We start from the raw sequence: 17,627 nt of genomic DNA, 5'->3' as shown, positions 1-17,627 counted from the left end.
TTAACATCAGAAGCTGGACTGAGCCTAAGCAGCGCAGTATGAGGAGAACTAGGAAATGTGAGGTCTTGGAAGCCTTGTTGTGAGAACAAAACACGATGCCGGGTACAGCACGCAAAAGGAAAACAAAGTAGGCTTCGGGCATCCCATCGCCAGGACAAATCACAGCAACACCCGCCCATCCACACCCCACTCCCGGCCCGTCCTCCTCCGGACAGCCCGCCCCTCCGCTTTCCCGGAAGCCTCTGGGGCGGCTCTCCGGCAGCCAAGGCTGCCGCGCACCAAGCTGCGAGGCTGCGCATGCGCCGGAGCCCAGTCGGCCCCCGCGGGCGTAGTGCGTCCGTGAGGCCGGAGGTCGGTGTTTGTCAGCGGCCGCGATGACCCAGGCGGAGAAGGGGGATGCGGAGAACGGGAAGGAGAAGGGCGGGGAGAAGGAGAAGGAGCAGCGCGGCGTGAAACGACCCATCGTGCCCGCGCTGGTGCCAGAGTCGCTGCAGGAGGTGCGGCGTGGCGCTGGGGGCGGGTCTCAGAGAAGGGCCTTCCGGCCGGGCGGGTGTGACGAGGCGGGCGGCGCGCGAGGTTTCCGGCGCCCACTATCCTGGCTGGCGCCCTGGGTGGTTGCCTCCCTGGCGGCCGCGGAACAGGCCCCGGACCCTCGCCTGCTTTCGAAGCAGCTGCAGGGTGTCAGTGAGCGCAGGTGGAGTTTAGCGCCGGGCAGGGACATTGGCGGTGCAGGCGTTTTCCTTGGTGAAGGGAAGTCTTTGGGAATTGAGGCCATTTCCAGCATAAAGCAAGGGAAAGGCAGACGGTCGTCTGAATAGACATGAAGAGTTCTTGTGCCAAAATCAGAACAAGATGAAGTCATCCTAACCAGAAAAAATTACTTGTCGTAGCATGACAGGCAAAGGACGTGTGTGTATATGTGTGTCCCTACTGATAAATGAATAAACACCATTCCCGTAGGAAAATGGGTAAATTCACATGAAAAATAAGACATTTAAATTTAAATGGCCAGAATTTCATGTTGGACATCTCTTAGGCAGCTTCCTAACGGGTGGATGGGTTAAGAGTAACACCCCACTGTCCAGGCAGCTGTGGGACGTATAGCACCTTCCTGGCTCATGGTAACCCCCCAGGGTGATTCTTACTGTTGCACAGGCCTTTTCTCCAGCCCATCTCGTTGAGGGGGCAGACTGGATGGTTGGATGGGCCTCGCAGATTCCCATCCTGTGCAGTTCTTTCACTCTGTGACTGGGAGGCAGCAGGGTAGAGCTCACAGTTGGGTGTGGGGCAGCAGGTATTAGGGCACATGGTATCTGATGGGCTAGTGCAGAAGGCCATAGGGAAGTATTGAGCATACACAGCAGGTGCCTCCTCTGGCCCTGATGGTCTGGGACGGTTTTAAAGGAAGTGATGTGTGGACGGAGACCTGAAGAGTGATTAAGAGTTAGCCAGAGGGGAAAGAGAGCTGGGGAGAGTGAGGGACACAAATCATGAGAGACTATTGAATATTGAAAATTAACCATGGACTGAAGGGGGAGGGGGAGGGAGGGAATGAGGTGATGGTCATGGTCGGGGGCACTTGTGGGGAGAAGCACTGGGTGTTTTATGGAATCCAATTTGAAAATAAACTATTAAAAAAAAGATATTACCATTAACAAAAAAAGAGTTAGCCAGAGGGAATCTCGAAAGGAGAACAATGTGGAAGAGACCTGGGTCAGAAGAGGAGATCAAGTGTTGGTGATCAGGATGTCTGAAGTGTGGAAGAGGGAGCGAGAGGTGAGACAGGAGATCTTAGCAGGGCCTGTCACGAGAGGCATAAAGTCAGAGTCTGGTCTCTTCTGAAGGCAGTGCAGAGCTTTGGAAGAGCTAGACAGACCCTGGGCTGCAGGACTAACTAGCTTAATCCTCGCAGTAGCTCTGTAAGGTAGGAACCTCATCGTGAGCAAGGAAGTAGTGCAGTATGAAGCCAAATCTGTGAACCCAGAGCCTGGACCTTTAACTACTGTAGCAACATTTCCGTAACCCCACTTCACTGTAGAACACCCGTTAGTTTTCCCGTGTTCTCTGTGGGTTTTTCATATCCATTACTTGCTTAATAACTTTTTTTACTTGGTCTTACTTAAGTAGTAAAATTCAGGAAGTGATGTGTGGAATGTACTGGCTAGCTTTTTCCTGACATGTTAAAATAAAGATACAGTTAAAAAATACTTGTTCATGGGGCGCCTGGGTGGCTCAGTCGGTTAAGCCTCCAACTTCGGCTCAGGTCAGATCTCACGTTTGTGGGTTCGAGCCCTGCGTCAGGCTCTGTGCTGACAGCTAGCTCAGAGCCTGGGGCCTGCTTCCGGTTCTGTGTCTCCTTCTCTCTCTGATCCTCCCCCTCTCATGCTCTGTCTCTCTCTGTATCAAAATAAATAAAACATTAAAAAAAAATTAAAAAAAAATACTTGTTCATGCTTTGGAAAACTGCCATTCCTACCCCAGCGCTTTCCGATCAATGTGCTGCAGCCTGTGTGCCATTAATGAGGTACAGGTATCTCTGATGGCAAGCAGCTTTGTGTCTTCACTCCAGTCTGCTGGGCACATGTCTGCCATAGCATAAAAAAGCTTGGGAAGTAGTGTTTAACATCATGCCAGCCATGTGAAAGCAGTGCATCCAACAAATACCTCTTAGGCTCCTGTGCACCATGCACTGGGCATAGGCTAGTGAACAGGACAGGAGTGATCCCTTCCGTGAAGGTTTTTGTCTGTTGGGAGGGCAGACAGTAAATAATTACAGGGATGACAAGTGTCAAGAAAAAGGGTACCATAGGATTATATAGCAGGGGAACAAGCAAACCTAGTCTGATGACATTTAACTTCAGAACTGAAGGAGGAAGTAGGATTTACCAGGGAGAAAGGACAGGCAAAGGGAGTTGCCTGTGTGAAGACCTGGAAGTCAGAGGGTGAGTTAAGAAATTAAGAGATATCTAAAATTAAAAAAAACATTTTTAAAAAAATGTGTATTTCCTTTAGAGAGGGCGGGGAGGAGCAGAGAGAGAGGGAGACACAGAATCTGAAGCAGTCTCTAGGCTCTGCGCTGTCAGCACAGAGTCCAATGTGGGACTTGAACTCATTAACCATGAGATCATGACCTGAGCCAAACTGGATGCTTAACCGACTGAGCCACCTAAGTGCCCCAAGAAATCAAGAGATATCTAGATCAGGAAGGTTAAAGAGAAAGGAGGTGGTTCTCAAGTAAGGCTAGAGAAGTACAGGGTCTTGATCTCGGAGGTTCTATACTCTTATCTTATGGGCGGCTGTGGAAATGTTTTAAATGGAGACATGCAAGAAGACATATCTGTAGCTCAAGGGCAGGGCCGAGTAGGTACTAGCTAAGGAGTGGTGCAGGACTGGTGGCTCTCCCTGGAAATTCTGAATCAGAAAATGTACAGTGGAGGCTTAGAATCAATTTTTTTTTATAAGCATCTTTAAGTGACTCAGCTTTAGCAAGTTCTCCACCAATCTTGGTATTTCCCACATATATTCCTTGTCTGTGACCTCTGGTAATCTGAAAGTTATCTGGTGGTTGGGATTTTGTCTCGGTCACCATTGTACCTCCAGTACCTGGCACAGAAATGCCCAGTAATTATAGGTTAACTTGCATTGGATAGTACGGTTTTGTGCATTTAAACACATATTGACCCGTGTACTGTGAGTTAGATCCTGGGAGCACAGAAGTACAAAAGGAGTTTGCATTCAAGCAGAGAGCAATAATTGGATGCCTCTCAAAGAGCTACCATCAGTGAATTATTTGATACCTTTGAGTCTGATAGTCATTACAGGAAACTAACTTCTTAGTGTATATTTTTTAACTTGTTACCTGCATATAATTTACTATGGTCACGCTCCTGTGTTTTCTGTTTGCAGCAAATCCAGAGCAACTTCATCGTTGTCATACACCCAGGTTCAACAACCTTAAGGATTGGGCGGGCCACAGACACACTTCCTGCTAGCATTCCTCACGTAATTGCACGAAGACACAAGCAACAAGGGCAGCCACTATACAAGGACAGCTGGCTCCTAAGGGAAGGACTAAATGTAAGTCAGAAATGGAGGGTCTGGAGAGAAAGCCCAAGGCGGTTTCTTTGGGAGAGCTTACACATTCAAGTATATACAGTATACTTGAATAAACATCTTCATCTTCATAGCTTTAATGTGTTTTAAAATAATAACATCATTCATCGTTAGAAGTAGCACTTTTCATCTGAGCTAGTGGTATTATGTTGTAAAGAAATAATTCTTAAACACAAGTAAATCAAAAATTTTTTCACCCATCAATATGAATTGGGTATTGATGAAGGTGATGTTTAATGGATGACACAGAATTGTCACTCACTTAAAATAATGCCTTAAGGTCTCTATTAACTGACTGCCGTCATTTTCTGTTCCAGATACTTAACAGTGTATATTGAGCTGGTATTTTCAATCCATAAGTAAATTGAATTGTTGTGTTACTTCAATCTGAGGTCAGATTATAATTTGAAGGCAAACTACATATATTCTTACCAGTAGCATTTACTTTGTCCTATCTTGCAGATGGTAATTAGGAGAAAAATATTTCATGGTAGATATTAAAATACATAATTTGCGTTGTAATCACTTTTAAGTTTTAGATCGAAGGCAATTTTAGGAATGTGCAGTATCTATACTTCAAACAATAAACTTTAGGGTTTCTTTTTATTTATTAGCATAACTGGAAGACTGTGTAAGTCCATTTCTAAGCCTAAATGTAAGTTGAGAGTATGAGAGTCTAAAACCATTTATATTTTTGGATCTTACAATTCTTTTGTAGGGCATAAGTCTCAGGAGTAAAAGTTGATAGAAAACAATAACTTTTTCACAGAGGTATTCACAGATCTGTTCTTTATAATGTCACAGCAACTTGAATACCTGCTGATTAAACAAAATGGTACACAAGTGAATGTAACATGTTACAAAACCAAAAATTTGAGACTTATGTAGTTGTATGTAAAAGTCTCTGAAATACTTTATAAATACAAAGTAGCTATCTTGATTAGTGCTATGAAAAATTTTGTCACGCAGACTTCCTTGAGGTTATAGATTTTTGCAAATAGTTGGGTTTATGGTGAGGGTTCATTTTTGACTTTTTAATCTATAAATTGTAAAAAGATTGAGTTCTTAAGATTGGTACATATGGCAAAAATTAAGGAAATACTGCTACTTGTTGATGAGGGAGCATTTCTTCTTGGTGGATTAAATTAGTAGATTGCCAAATTGCTTTCTCTTTTTACCGAATCCTTAGTACTGCTCATCTTTCACTTTTTTCTCTCAGAAACCAGAAAGTAATGAACAAAGACAAAATGGACTTAAAATGGTGGATCAAGCAATATGGTCTAAAAAGATGTCAAATGGTACAAGACGGATTCCTGTGTCCCCTGAACAGGTTCAGTCTTAACTGTTTCTTCAGATTCATTCTTTAACTTCTATTCTGTCATAATGCCATTCATGTGCTCTCTCAATTTCAGTATGCAAATTAAAGAGATTTCCTTTAAAAGGGAAGAAAACCATTCATAACTGCCAACAGAATGCCCAAATCAGTGTCACAAATGCTTGGGCACACTGAGTAATTTAAAAGATGGTGTTTCACATGGCAAGTTGATAAAAATTTATAGTTTATCTGAGAATCTTACATGTGTAATTCCAGAATCTGTAAAAACTTGGGAAGCTATGTTCTTACTACATTTGTCATTGTAATATGTTAGAAAATACTATTAGGAGTGGACATGAGTTGGGATGATACATAAATGTGTATTCAACTTTAAGCAGAGTGCAGTATTAATTTTGGACTGGCTCTGAATCACAGCCTAAGTACTAAAACCATGGGCAAAATAATGACGTTTGTGGAAAAGGCCAAGAGAATCTTCCTGTGACCAGTCAGTATTTTGCCAAATATTTAAGGCTCATGATTACATTTTGCTATTGTATCTGGTCTGTAAGAGAGGAGAAGAAAGGATTCATACTACATTTCTCCTTCCTTCCTCTCCTTTTTTCTTGTAGAAATTCAGAGACTTTTCTGATGTTCTTTTGTTTTAGGCACGCTCCTACAACAAGCAGATGCGACCTGCAATTTTAGATCACTGTTCTGGAAATAAGTGGACAAACACATCTCACCACCCTGAGTTTTTGGTGGGAGAAGAGGTGGGGAACTTTACAGCACCCTCCACTTCTAGTGGTTTCCTAGAATCCATCATCTTCCTTGCAGGCCCAAATACTCACACAGGCTCCTGTGATGTTAGGTACTCCACTCTCAGTATTTAAAATAGTGAGCAGATGGGGCACCTGGGTGGCTCAGTTGGTTAGGCAGCTGACTTTGGCTCGGGTCCTGATCTTACGGTTCTACGGTTCGTAAATTTGAGCCCTACATTCACCTCTGTCCTGACAGTTTAGAGCCTGGAGCCTGCTTCGGATTCTGTGTCTTCCTCTCTCTCTTTCCCTCCCATGCTCAGTCTAGTCTCTCTCTCAAAAAATTAAACATTAAAAAAAAATTAGAATAATGAGCAAATGTTAATCATAACTCTGGCCTTAGATTTTTAAATGTGAATCCAGAAATGCCCAAGAAAAGTTTTAACAATGTATTCATCTCTCTGTCTTTTCTAGGCTTTGTATGTTAATCCGTTGGACTGTTACAATATTCACTGGCCTATCAGAAGAGGTCAGTTAAATATTCACCCAGGACCTGGGGGCTCCCTTACGGCTGTCCTGGCAGATATTGAAGTAATATGGTCTCATGCAATACAAAAATACTTGGAAATTCCACTGAAAGATTTAAAGGTGAGCAAAAATTCCCAGTTACTTGGATTGTCTTTAAGAGTCTTGGTCAGTAAATATACATATTACTGAGTTATTTGTAATCCAGTGTCCTTGAAGCACTCTCAGTCTTAAGGTGCGGAGGGTATCTTCCTTCTTCACGGACTTCAGCTCCGGTGCCTTCTCTTATTCTGATTGTTTCTTTGGTGTCTCTCTCCTGCTCTTCAAACTTGCTCATGTCATGTTTATGCCTTCTCTCTGGACCTTTTTCAGGACATGTTTTGTCTTATTTTTAATTTTACAAGTTTTTTTTTTCTTTTTTAATCGAAGTAAGTTGACATAGAATGTTAACATTAGTTTCAGTGTATAGCACAGTGATTTGGCAACCCTGTACCCCAATGCTGTGCTTACCCCCGGGTGTACCTACTATCCCCATACTGTGCTATTCCAGTCCCGAGAACTGTATTCCGTAGGCTGTATTTTTCATCCCTATGGCTTATTCATTTTATAACTGGAAACCTCTATCTCCCACTCCCCTTCACCCATTTCACCCTTCCCCCACCCTCTTTGCCTCTGGCAACCACTAAGTTTTTCTCTGTATTTACGGATCTGTTTCTGCTTGTTTTGGTTTTTCATTTGTTTCATATTTTAGATTTCACACGTAAGTAAAATTGTATGGTATTTATCTTTCTTTGACTTACTTCACTTAGCATAATATCCTCTAGGCCCATCCATGTTGTTGCAAATAGCAAGATCTCATTTTTTTGTATAGCTGAGTAATATTCTGTTGTATGTATGTACCAATCTTTATCCATTTATCTATCAGTGGACACTTAGGTTGCTTCCATAGCTTGGCTATTGTAAATAATGTTTCACTGAAATTAGGAATCCATATATTTTTTAAAATTACTGTTTTAATTTTCATGGGTAATAGTAGTGAAATTACTGGATTGTGTGGTATTTCTATTTCTAACTTTTTTAGAATCTCCATTCTGTTTTCCATAGAAGCTGTACCAATTTATATTCCCACCAACAGTGTACAAGGGTTCCTTTTTCTTCACATCCTTGCCAACACCTGTTATTTCTTGTCTGTTTGATACTAGACATTCTGACAGGTGTGAGCTGATATCTCATACTGGTTTTGATTTGCATTTCGCTAATGATTAGTGATTTTGAGCATCCTTTCATGTGTCTGTTGGCCATCTCTAGGTTTTTGAAAAATGTGTCTATTGAGGTCCACTACCCATTTCCTAATTTGATTATTTGTTTTTGTGGTGTTGAATTGTAGAAGTTCTTTATATATTTTTGCTTTTAACCACTTACCAGATATATCATTTGCAAATTCTCCACTCAAGTAGGTTGCCTTTTCATTTTTTGATGGCTTCCTTCATTGGGGAAACTTCTTATTTTGGTGTAGCTCCAATAGTTTATTTTTGCTTTTGTTTTTTTTCCTTGTCTCAGGAGATAAGAAAAATGTTTCTAAGGCTGATGTCAAAGCATTTGCTGCCTGTGTTTTCTTCTAGGAGTTTTATAATTGCATTTTATAGTTGCATGTAACTGTCCAGTTTTCCCAGCACCGTTTGTTGAAGAGACTTTTTCCCATTGTGTATCCTTGCCTCCTTTGTCAAAGTGACCATATATGTGTAGGTTTATTACTGGGTTCTATTCTGTTCCATTGATCTATATGTGTAATTTTGTGCCAATACTATCCTGTTTGATTATTATAGCTTTGTAGTGTATTTTGAAATTTAGGGTTGTGATACCATTTCACAATTTTTTAATAATGTAAAGGGAAAAAAAATCCTCACACAACTTTAATATTTTCTGTTTTCAAAACCCCAAAAGATAGCAGAGGGTGTTGAGCTTCTGTTTCATGCTCCTAATCATTGCTGCTGTCCTTTAGAAAAGAGAATCCTCTCTGAAGACAAATGTAGTGACATTTATTTTGACCTGACTTTAGTATTAACTTTTATCTTTTTTTCTTTGTTTTCTTTTTAGTATTATAGGTGTATATTGCTAATTCCTGATATCTATAATAAACAGCATGTGAAGGAACTAGTGAATATGATCCTAATGAAGATGGGTTTTTCAGGTATGTCCAGTATTCCAGAGAAATCTACTTGAAATGATACTGTTTTTCTGTTTTTATTGACAAAGATAATCTAAGTGCTTTATTGAAATGTTTATTCTGAGAGGATCTGCTCTGCTTGGACCATTGTTCAGGGGGCTTCCAGACTTTAACTGATGATTTGTCTTAGGATCTTGACTGCCGCCTAGCTGATGGCTCCTCTGCCTTTGTGTCTCAGGGATTGTGGTCCATCAGGAGTCTGTGTGTGCCACCTTTGGAAGTGGTTTAAGCAGCACATGTATTGTAGATGTTGGCGACCAGAAGACAAGTGTGTGCTGTGTGGAGGATGGGGTCTCTCATCGGAATACTCGGTAAGGATCTTGGAAGGTGGCTTTCTCTGCTCCTTCTCCCCTCACAGACTCTTCAGCTATAAAGCATCACAAGTTAGAAACGAAATTTTTATAAGGAATTATATTCCCGGTTGTGGAAGTACAAAGTTTAGCAAGGCTACAGACCACTGATTTTACCTTTCCTGTTGGAATTCTCTGCTGTGAGTTCACATCAGCAGCTCCTGAAAAGCCCAACCTGTGTCGTATGCCTTCCCACAGAGGAAGCATAGTGTTAGCTCTGTGTCTTGCTGTGGTCTGGTGTAAAGATCCCAATTATGTTCATAGCAAAGTTTTATTTAGGCAAGTCATTTAGGGGAAAATAGGTTTTCAGGTCTGAAATCTCTACCTAGCTAGCATTTTGAGTATTTGCTTTTGTCGTAATTGTTCAGTGAGTGATGAGTTAACTTTCTTGTCCAGTCCCTTTGTGACGTCATCACTGATATAAGAGAAAATAAAATAATTATCAGGCTCAGGTTTCCTGCTTGTACTTCCTGAGACAAGCGCAACACAGGTAAGCACAAACAGGCGGTGCACTTGCAGGTTCTCTGCAGCATCGTGTGCTCCCAGGATGGCTTCTTCAGGATGCTGTGGTTCTTAATTTGAGTCACAGGGTAGATAAACACTGGAAAGAGAGCCTAACCAGTCCATGAGAAACGTTAATCTCTGTCGCTTCCCACCCCAAGTTAACGGTGCGTTTGAAAACCCAGTGTGAGTTATTCTGGCTCATCCATTGTTTGTATTACCTGATGCAGTTTGTTCTCAAAGTGTGGAGAAAATACTGGACCTACGTCTCTCACTTCTAAAATAACATAGCAGTGTTTTTTCCAAAGTGTTGAACCATTCAGTTAGTGGGTAGCACACTCTTTAAAGTTTCTTCCCCTGAGTTTGTCCTGTGATGTCCCTGCCTCTGAACTTGAAGCGCTGGTGAGTATAGACAAACAGTTACCGTATCATAAACATAGTGACTTAGAAATGAACTGCGTTTAGTCATGTGTATTCTGTTTCTTGGAGACTTTTAGCAAATAGCAAAGGTGCCCACTCCTGGTTGTGTGCTGGAGTTCATTTCTCCATCCCATCCGTCCAACCTGTCCTTTCAGTCTGTTCCTGCGGCAGACATCTTTTGAGACTTGTCATGTTTCACTGTGGGGTGATGGAGTTTTTGAAATGCCCTTCACACCTTCTTGACCAACAGATTACCCACCTGCCTTTTCTTTGAACTCTAGGCTCTGTCTGGCTTATGGGGGCTCTGACGTATCCAGGTGTTTCTACTGGCTGATGCAGCGAGCTGGGTTCCCTTACCGGGAATGCCAGCTAACAAACAAAATGGATTGTCTTCTTCTACAGCACCTTAAGGAAACTTTCTGTCATTTAGATCAGGTGGGGGCAAAATCAAAATCGCTGATTATTTTTCTTTCCAGGAAAAATTTAAGATAGTTAAAAGGCAATTAAAAATGTCTCAGTGTTATACCATTCTTTCAACCCAAGTGGACAGAGCCTTGAAATGGAAGCTCTTAAGGAGCAAAGGTGTTTTGGTAAAAGGTCAAAGCCATCAGGATGTGTCTCCGGCTCTAGAAAATACAGCTGGCTTTTTAAAGAAAGAGTGTTTAAGAAATTTCTCTCTTTTTAGGATCTTAGATCATTCCAATAAAGGTTGAAGATATACCTTTAAGATGTAATAAATATATAGGTGCAGACATTGAATAAAATGGCATCATTTAAAGCACTTAGTGTTGCAAACGTTGTATGTGGATTCCTACTTTTTTATGCGTTCTGTTTCAGACTTTTTTCCTAACACTTTTCAAACTGTCTAATTCTGAGTAATGACATTTTGAGGAACCTAAGACTGGATAGCATTTCCCAGTTATTGAGGAAATTTGCTTTTTGATTTGCATAATTGTTTGTATTCGTATGTCTTGATAATGAAAAAAAAATGCAAATGGTAGAAATTTCAGAAATCTTAAAAGGGAAGCAAGGTACATTTTGACTCTTATTTTATTAAGTTCCAGGTGGAAGGGTACAGAGTTGCAGGGCAACCTTGTTGTAAGTGAGATGTGGATTGTGGAGAGGCTTACCTATAATTTGAGGAGTTTACATGCACTTTTACTGGCTCACTGACAGCATCTTTTCCTGGAATCAGGACATCTCTGGCCTTCAGGATCATGAGTTTCAGATTCGACATCCAGACTCCCCTGCCCTGCTTTACCAGTTTCGATTAGGAGATGAAAAACTCCAGGTAACATATGGCTGTGTGTTTCCGTGGGTAGAAAGGAAGCCAACCTGGTTCAGTCAGACTGAGAATATGTACTTGTGTGAAACCTGGTGAGGTTACAGTGTCAGCTGGTGTAGATCAGCAGCCATTTTTTTTTAACATTTTGTTTAGTGTTTATTTTTGAGAGAGAGAGAACAAGAGATTGGGGAGGGGCACAGAGAGAGAGGGAGACAGAGAATCCAAAGCAAGCTCCACGCTGTCAGTGCAAAGCCCAGTGTGGGGCTTGAACCCACGATCGGTGAGATCATGACCTGGGCCAAAGTCAGACACTCAACCAACTGAGCCACCCAGGCGCCCCTGCTAAACCAGCTTTTAAGTCCCTGATAAAGTACAGATTAGAATAGATAATGAGGACCATCTTTTTAATTAACTACTATGTGATTTGTTATTATTTAAAGAAGGAAGGACTGTTCTTTTTAGGAAATTATAAAGTAGCTTATTAGGCATTTGCATAACGTTTGCTTTGACATTTCTCTTTGTGGTGTCGCATCACTCATTCAGTTGGAGAATTTCTGTAAGTCTTCTGGCCTCCTGTGCAATGAAGGAATAAGGCTTCTCCCAAAAGAGAATGCTTATTGAGTCTGCCTTCTAGGATCAGATCTGCCAGTTTTGGGAAGAACAGAATTTAATGGATCAGTTTTTTTCAGAAGTCCAAGTGTCCTTGGTTGATCATTCTTTTCCTTGCTTGTACAGGCTCCAATGGCTTTGTTTTACCCAGCAACTTTTGGAATTGTTGGACAGAAGATGACAACTTTGCAGCACAGATCCCAGGGTGACCCTGAGGATCCTCACGATGAGCATTACCTGCTAGCCACGCAGAGCAAGCAAGAACAGGTCTGTGGTCATTCTGGTGTGAAATGAGACTGCTTTGTCCCTGCAGAAGTTTGCCCACAATCAGTGCGTCATTGTGGTCACCGTAGGCTGACTGCATACTGAAGCTGATCCTGGTATTAGAACTAGAGATGTAATGAAATCTAAATTTAAAATCAGATGACAGATTTTTTTATTCAGCAGACATGAATCCAGTTTTTAGAATACCAGTCTACAAATTTAAAAGTTAATTTAATAAAAATCTTTATCTTTGGTGTGTAAATTATCTACTTTTGAATACTTATCCAGTAGTAAGTATTTTCAGTAAAATCTCATCTGTTTTTAAAATTATAATGTAAAAGGTAAGTGGCCTAGGCAAAAAGCTGAATTCTTTTGTCCAGAGCTGATGATCCAAGTAATAGGATGTCTGATGCAGGGGCACAAGTGAAAGCTCTTCTCTCCCAGTGAAACAGCAGCTCATGATGGAGAGAGGAGGGCTTATACACCTTTTCTATTTTCTAGTCTTTGTCCCTGTCCCAAAGGTGACAGGGTGGTTGGATAAGGTCTGAAAATGAGGATTAGGTAGGAGCCACAGGCACATGAATTCTACTGAAATACTCCACTTAAAAACTCAGTTCCAGGGGGAAATGTCCATGTTCACTGCCATTTCAGTTTTAAAATCCAACCAGTAACAGTAAAGTTATGAGACTGGCCCTGCCTGCCAGTGGCCGCTTTGGAATTGTCAGCACACCCTCCTCTTTTGTACACCGCCTGTCCCTCCCAGGTGATCTGGGAGGGAGTACCGGGGCCTGGCCCTTGCTAGGGTTTATTACCTCTCTGCACCACAGCGATGGACCTTGGCTTTATAGTATACAGTAGTGCAGTAGGGGGGTGGGGCCTAGCTGGAGAACATCAGCACTGTTCTGTTATACTCATACCAACCACCTGGTTGTCCTTTTGTTTGATTTAAAGTCTGCAAAAGCTACTGCTGACCGAAAGTCTGCATCCAAACCCATTGGATTTGAAGGGGATCTTCGTGGCCAGTCCTCTGATCTTCCAGAAAGACTCCATGCCCAGGAGGTGGATTTGGGATCCTCCCAGGGAGACTGTCTGATGGCTGGCAATGAATCTGAGGAGGCTCTCACGGCACTGATGTCCAGGAAGACTGCCATCTCGCTGTTTGAAGGGAAGGCCCTGGGCCTGGATAAAGCCATTCTTCACAGCATAGACTGCTGCTGTAAGCACGTTGTAAGATAGCAGTTAGGTGAATGGTTCAGGCTAGGCTGTGGTTGTGCTGCCGTAGCCTATGCATTAAAAAGCAGTTGACCACATGCTTTGTGCTTGTGTTGTCTGGTGTTAGGAATTGGTTCCTGGCCTGGTTGAGCAGATAGCCTAGTAGAGGAAACCAGAGAAGTTAAATTGTCACACAAATGTGAAGTTACAGCTATGGCAGGTGCTACAAAGTTGAACAAAAGGAACATTGAGCTGACTTAGAGAGCTTCTGATTGAGGGACTTAATAAGAGATTTTTATTGGTAGGAGGAGATATGGAGGGTGGGAGGCAGGGAATCTTTTCTTAGTGAAGAGCCATTTGAGAATGATCTAGGAGGTGAGTGGGTCACTGGGTGACATTCCAGGTAGAGGACACCTGTGTGGAGGCCAGTGTGACTGAGAGGCAGGATGCCAGGATGGGGCTGGAGAAATGGGGAGTATATGTCACAGTGAATTTTGTAGGCCCCCGTAAAGATTTTGGTCCTAATCCTGCAAGTTGCAGAGTGGGGTGTGCAACAGCATGCTCATATTGGTATTTTGCAGGGTTCTTCTCACTGCATTGTTGAGGGTGGGTTGGAGAGAGAGCTTTGAGGAGGCTCAGTTGTCCTAACGAGATGGTGGTGGTCTGGCCCGGTGTTGGATATGGAGGAAAAGAGTGGAAGTATTATTGTCTTTTCAGCATCTGATGATACCAAAAAGAAGATGTACAGTTCCATCCTGGTGGTGGGAGGTGGTCTGATGTTTCATAAAGCTCAAGAATTTCTGCAGCACAGAATTCTCAACAAAATGCCACCCTCATTCAGGCGAATTATCGAGAATGTGGACGTGATCACAAGGCCCAAGGTCTGTCGTTCATGGTGCAGTTGGATTGTATATGAATAAAACCAGCACTGCAAGGCGTGAGCTTGCATCTGGACAGCTCTTGAGGGTGTGGGCAAGTGGAAAGATTTCTTTCAGTAGGTCACAGATTTCATGCAAGGAACTCTGGGTGGGGCTCCTGGATTCCTGGTAGTTAGACTCTGCTGTGCTCTCCAGACCAGCACGGCTGACTTCCAGAAGCCAGGCCCTTGGAAAATGACTGTGTGAGCAAGGAGAAGACCGGCTGGTCTCCACCAGAAGAACTTAAAAAAATTTTTTTTAATGTTTTTTATTTATTTTTGAGAGACAGAGACAGCGCGAGGAGGGGAGGATCAGAGAGAGAGGGAGACATAGAATCTGAAGCGGGCTCCAGGCTCTGAGCTGTCAGCCCAGCCTGACACGGGGCTTAAACCCACAAACCGTGAGATCATGACCTGAGCCGAAGTCAGATGCTTAACGACTAAGCCACCCAGGCGCCCTTCCACCAGAAAAACTTTAGTTTTAGCTTTCATGTTAAAGATCTGCTGCTGGTCCCTGGACCAGGGCATCTTTAAGGATCCTTTTGGCTTGAAGTCTCTCAGAAAGAAACATAAACACAGGAATTTAGAAAGAGACAATTGTATCCCACAAACAATTCCTAGAAATGTTCTTATTTAATTTTAATCCTGGGGGAGGGATTATGGGATACACTTACTACACTCTAACTTCAGAATAAGGTACTCCTTATTCCTTATGTCTGTTTCTGCATATGGGGCCTATTGGTGGAATAATAGCAAATAGTGGTATTTTCAGTAATATACACTAAAAAATTTTCATATCGGTTAGAACAGAGAGATGTCTGCAGTCCACGGGTCCTGCATGGATAGGTCTTTAATGCAGGTTGAAAATCTGGCTGTTTAAGTATTGATTGAGCAGGTTTTTCCTACCCTCAAATTCAAGGAAATTATTGAGTATACGTCTTGTCTGCTTTTGCTGTGCCACTGCTCTAGGACATGGATCCCCGGCTGATTGCATGGAAAGGAGGGGCCGTGCTGGCTTGTTTGGACACGACACAGGAACTGTGGATCTACCAGAGAGAATGGCAGCGCTTCGGTGTCCGCATGTTACGAGAGCGAGCTGCTTTTGTGTGGTGAAGGTGGGCAGGAAGCTGGGGTTGGAGGCCAAAAATAAGCGTCCTGGTATAAAGACTCTTAATATATGTATTTCAGTTTATTGACTCAGATGCTTAAGTTTCATGGAAAATAAATGAATTTTAACTTTTATGTCGACAGCAGGACTTTGGTGTGAAATTATAAGCTGCTTTTGTAGTCAGGACACTTAAGAGTAAATGCAAACTCAGTCTTCAGTGTAAACTCTCCTGCCCCTTTCTCAGGGTCGCAGGAGCTCCCTGATGATGGGAAACGTTGCTGTGGGTGTGGCTCTTGTGTGTATGCCTTGGTTTAAGTTGACCTCACAGTCCCAGGATAATCTCATGCAGCCATAGGGACGGGTGCATGACTGGTGTACCTGAACCCTGAGACCTGCCTGGTCGTGCCATTTCCCTCGTGTGTTATGGCAGGCACACCTGCTGTGACTCCTGTGTGCTCCTGGAATTCCAAGTAGGAAGGAAAAAAGGTTCTTTCTCCTCTTCTGTTGGATTACAAAAGATTGTGACCAGTTGAGGTCTGGATAGAGGCAAAGATTTAAAGCTGGGTGAGCGTGGGGAAAGAAAACAATCACATGACCAAAACAAAAACAGAAGGAAAATTCGTTCTCTTCCTAAAACCAAACAGAAACAAGTCAGGTACAGAGTTGTTAACTTGTGTTGTAATTATTAACTTAATCATCGAGCCCCCAGATTTCTTATACCTGAGGAACCGAGAACGTTTTAGAGCTCTTGGTGCTCAGTATGATTAGTTGACCTTAATCTGTGAGCAATCTGAAGCAAAATCTAAGTACAGCCAGCTAGTAGCACCAGTGATCCAGGCCTTGGGGAAGCCTTCTGAGCCCCTGGCCCCAGGAAGAGAAGGCATTGCCTGGAGACAGGAGCCGGTCAGTGAGCACAGTGCTGGAGGCCCAGAGACCTGGGAGCCTGGGAGAGTGCTGGATCCCTACCACCCCCTGTTGGGCACCTGCTCATCCAGAGCTGGAGATGGAGCGGGGGCAGAGAGACAGAAGTAGGGATGGATAAGAGATGGAGGAAAGAGTGGCATACGGAACGAATAAGGTTGGTTAGAAGTCTTAGGATGTGGAGAAATGCTGGTATAAGAGCATTTGCATAAAGAGGAACATCTTACTACCTGCCGAGTGGGACAGGAGCAGAGAAGAGTCCACTAGTATAAGAAAACAACTTTGACGTGTTAGTACTACTGAAGATATGCGCCTTCAATTTGAAAATTGTGTGTTCTTTATTTTTTAAAATTTTTTAACAAAATAAATTTATACAGTGTTGATCTTATTTATGTTTCTGGGCTGTTTCAAGACTATTAATGGCTACCTAATTCCAAAAGCAAAGCATACTTTTTGCTTATTATCTTTTTTTTACATAATAACTTACTGTTCTCATAACTGTTAGATGTTGATTCAGAGGAAGTTGGTTTCTGATCCAGGTTTTGATACAAGCCATGTCCGTCCCAGTTACTAGCACGTTAATAAGCACCATGAAAACAGATCATGACAAGTAAGTGAGCTTAACCGCATTAAACATACTGCCTTAGCCATTATGAAGTATCTGCTTGGGGAGCTGAACATGGTGAGCTTTCACTCTGTGCTTCCTTATTTTGGTTTTTATTTTATCCATAAGACATGTATTAGAGGGGGTGGCATGGCCCTCTAAGGATAGTTTTGACAGTTCACAAATATATTTTAACAGTCATCCACCTAAAACTGGGCCACGTTCTAGAGCAGATACAGTATTGCATGTGTGAAAGACCAGCATTCTTAGAAAAATGGGCATAATATAAATGTAAATACCTGACGAATGGATCAAGAAGATGTGGTATATATTCACGATGGAGTACTACATGGCAATGAGAGGGAATGACATATGGCCCTTCGTAGGAAAGTGGATGGACCTTGAGGGTGTCATGCTGAGTGAAGTAAGCCAGGCAGAGAAGGACAGAAACCATATGTTTGCACTCATAGGTCTAACAGGAAAACAAGAGAGACCTAATGGA

The 17,627-nt window shown here is 42.5% G+C and overlaps 1 protein-coding gene across 2 annotated transcripts; it reads left to right on the top strand.

The window, feature by feature from the left end:
* The first annotated feature begins 278 nt into the window (after positions 1 to 278).
* ACTR8 (actin related protein 8) lies at positions 279 to 16,909 on the top strand. 2 transcript variants are annotated; one of them, XM_029916234.1, is made up of 13 exons: positions 279 to 497; positions 3,907 to 4,077; positions 5,333 to 5,443; positions 6,094 to 6,198; positions 6,658 to 6,831; positions 8,806 to 8,899; positions 9,114 to 9,246; positions 10,488 to 10,641; positions 11,402 to 11,497; positions 12,227 to 12,367; positions 13,316 to 13,580; positions 14,294 to 14,457; positions 15,462 to 16,909. In XM_029916234.1, exons 1-13 carry the CDS (start codon positions 375 to 377, stop codon positions 15,603 to 15,605), a joined length of 1,875 nt encoding a protein of 624 aa, XP_029772094.1. In that variant the 5' UTR covers positions 279 to 374; the 3' UTR covers positions 15,606 to 16,909. The 2 variants fall into 2 exon arrangements, with proteins under 2 accessions (XP_029772094.1, XP_029772095.1); XM_029916235.1 differs by lacking the exon at positions 6,094 to 6,198.
* The last annotated feature ends 718 nt before the right edge of the window (positions 16,910 to 17,627 follow it).

The sequence above is a fragment of the Suricata suricatta genome, chromosome 12, assembly GCF_006229205.1.
Source record: "Suricata suricatta isolate VVHF042 chromosome 12, meerkat_22Aug2017_6uvM2_HiC, whole genome shotgun sequence".
Lineage (NCBI taxonomy): Eukaryota > Metazoa > Chordata > Mammalia > Carnivora > Herpestidae > Suricata > Suricata suricatta.
The sequence above is the reverse complement of the archived record's forward strand: the minus strand, read 5'-3'. Positions and strand labels throughout refer to the sequence as shown.

Coding starts and splice junctions, on each gene's coding strand:
- ACTR8 (XM_029916234.1), top strand. CDS start 375: ATGACCCAGGCGGAGAAGGGGGATGCGGAGAACGGGAAGGAGAAGGGC. Junction 4,078..5,332: donor TCCTAAGGGAAGGACTAAAT/GTAAGTCAGAAA, acceptor TTTTTCTCTCAG/AAACCAGAAAGTAATGAACA. Junction 12,368..13,315: donor CGCAGAGCAAGCAAGAACAG/GTCTGTGGTCAT, acceptor TTTGATTTAAAG/TCTGCAAAAGCTACTGCTGA.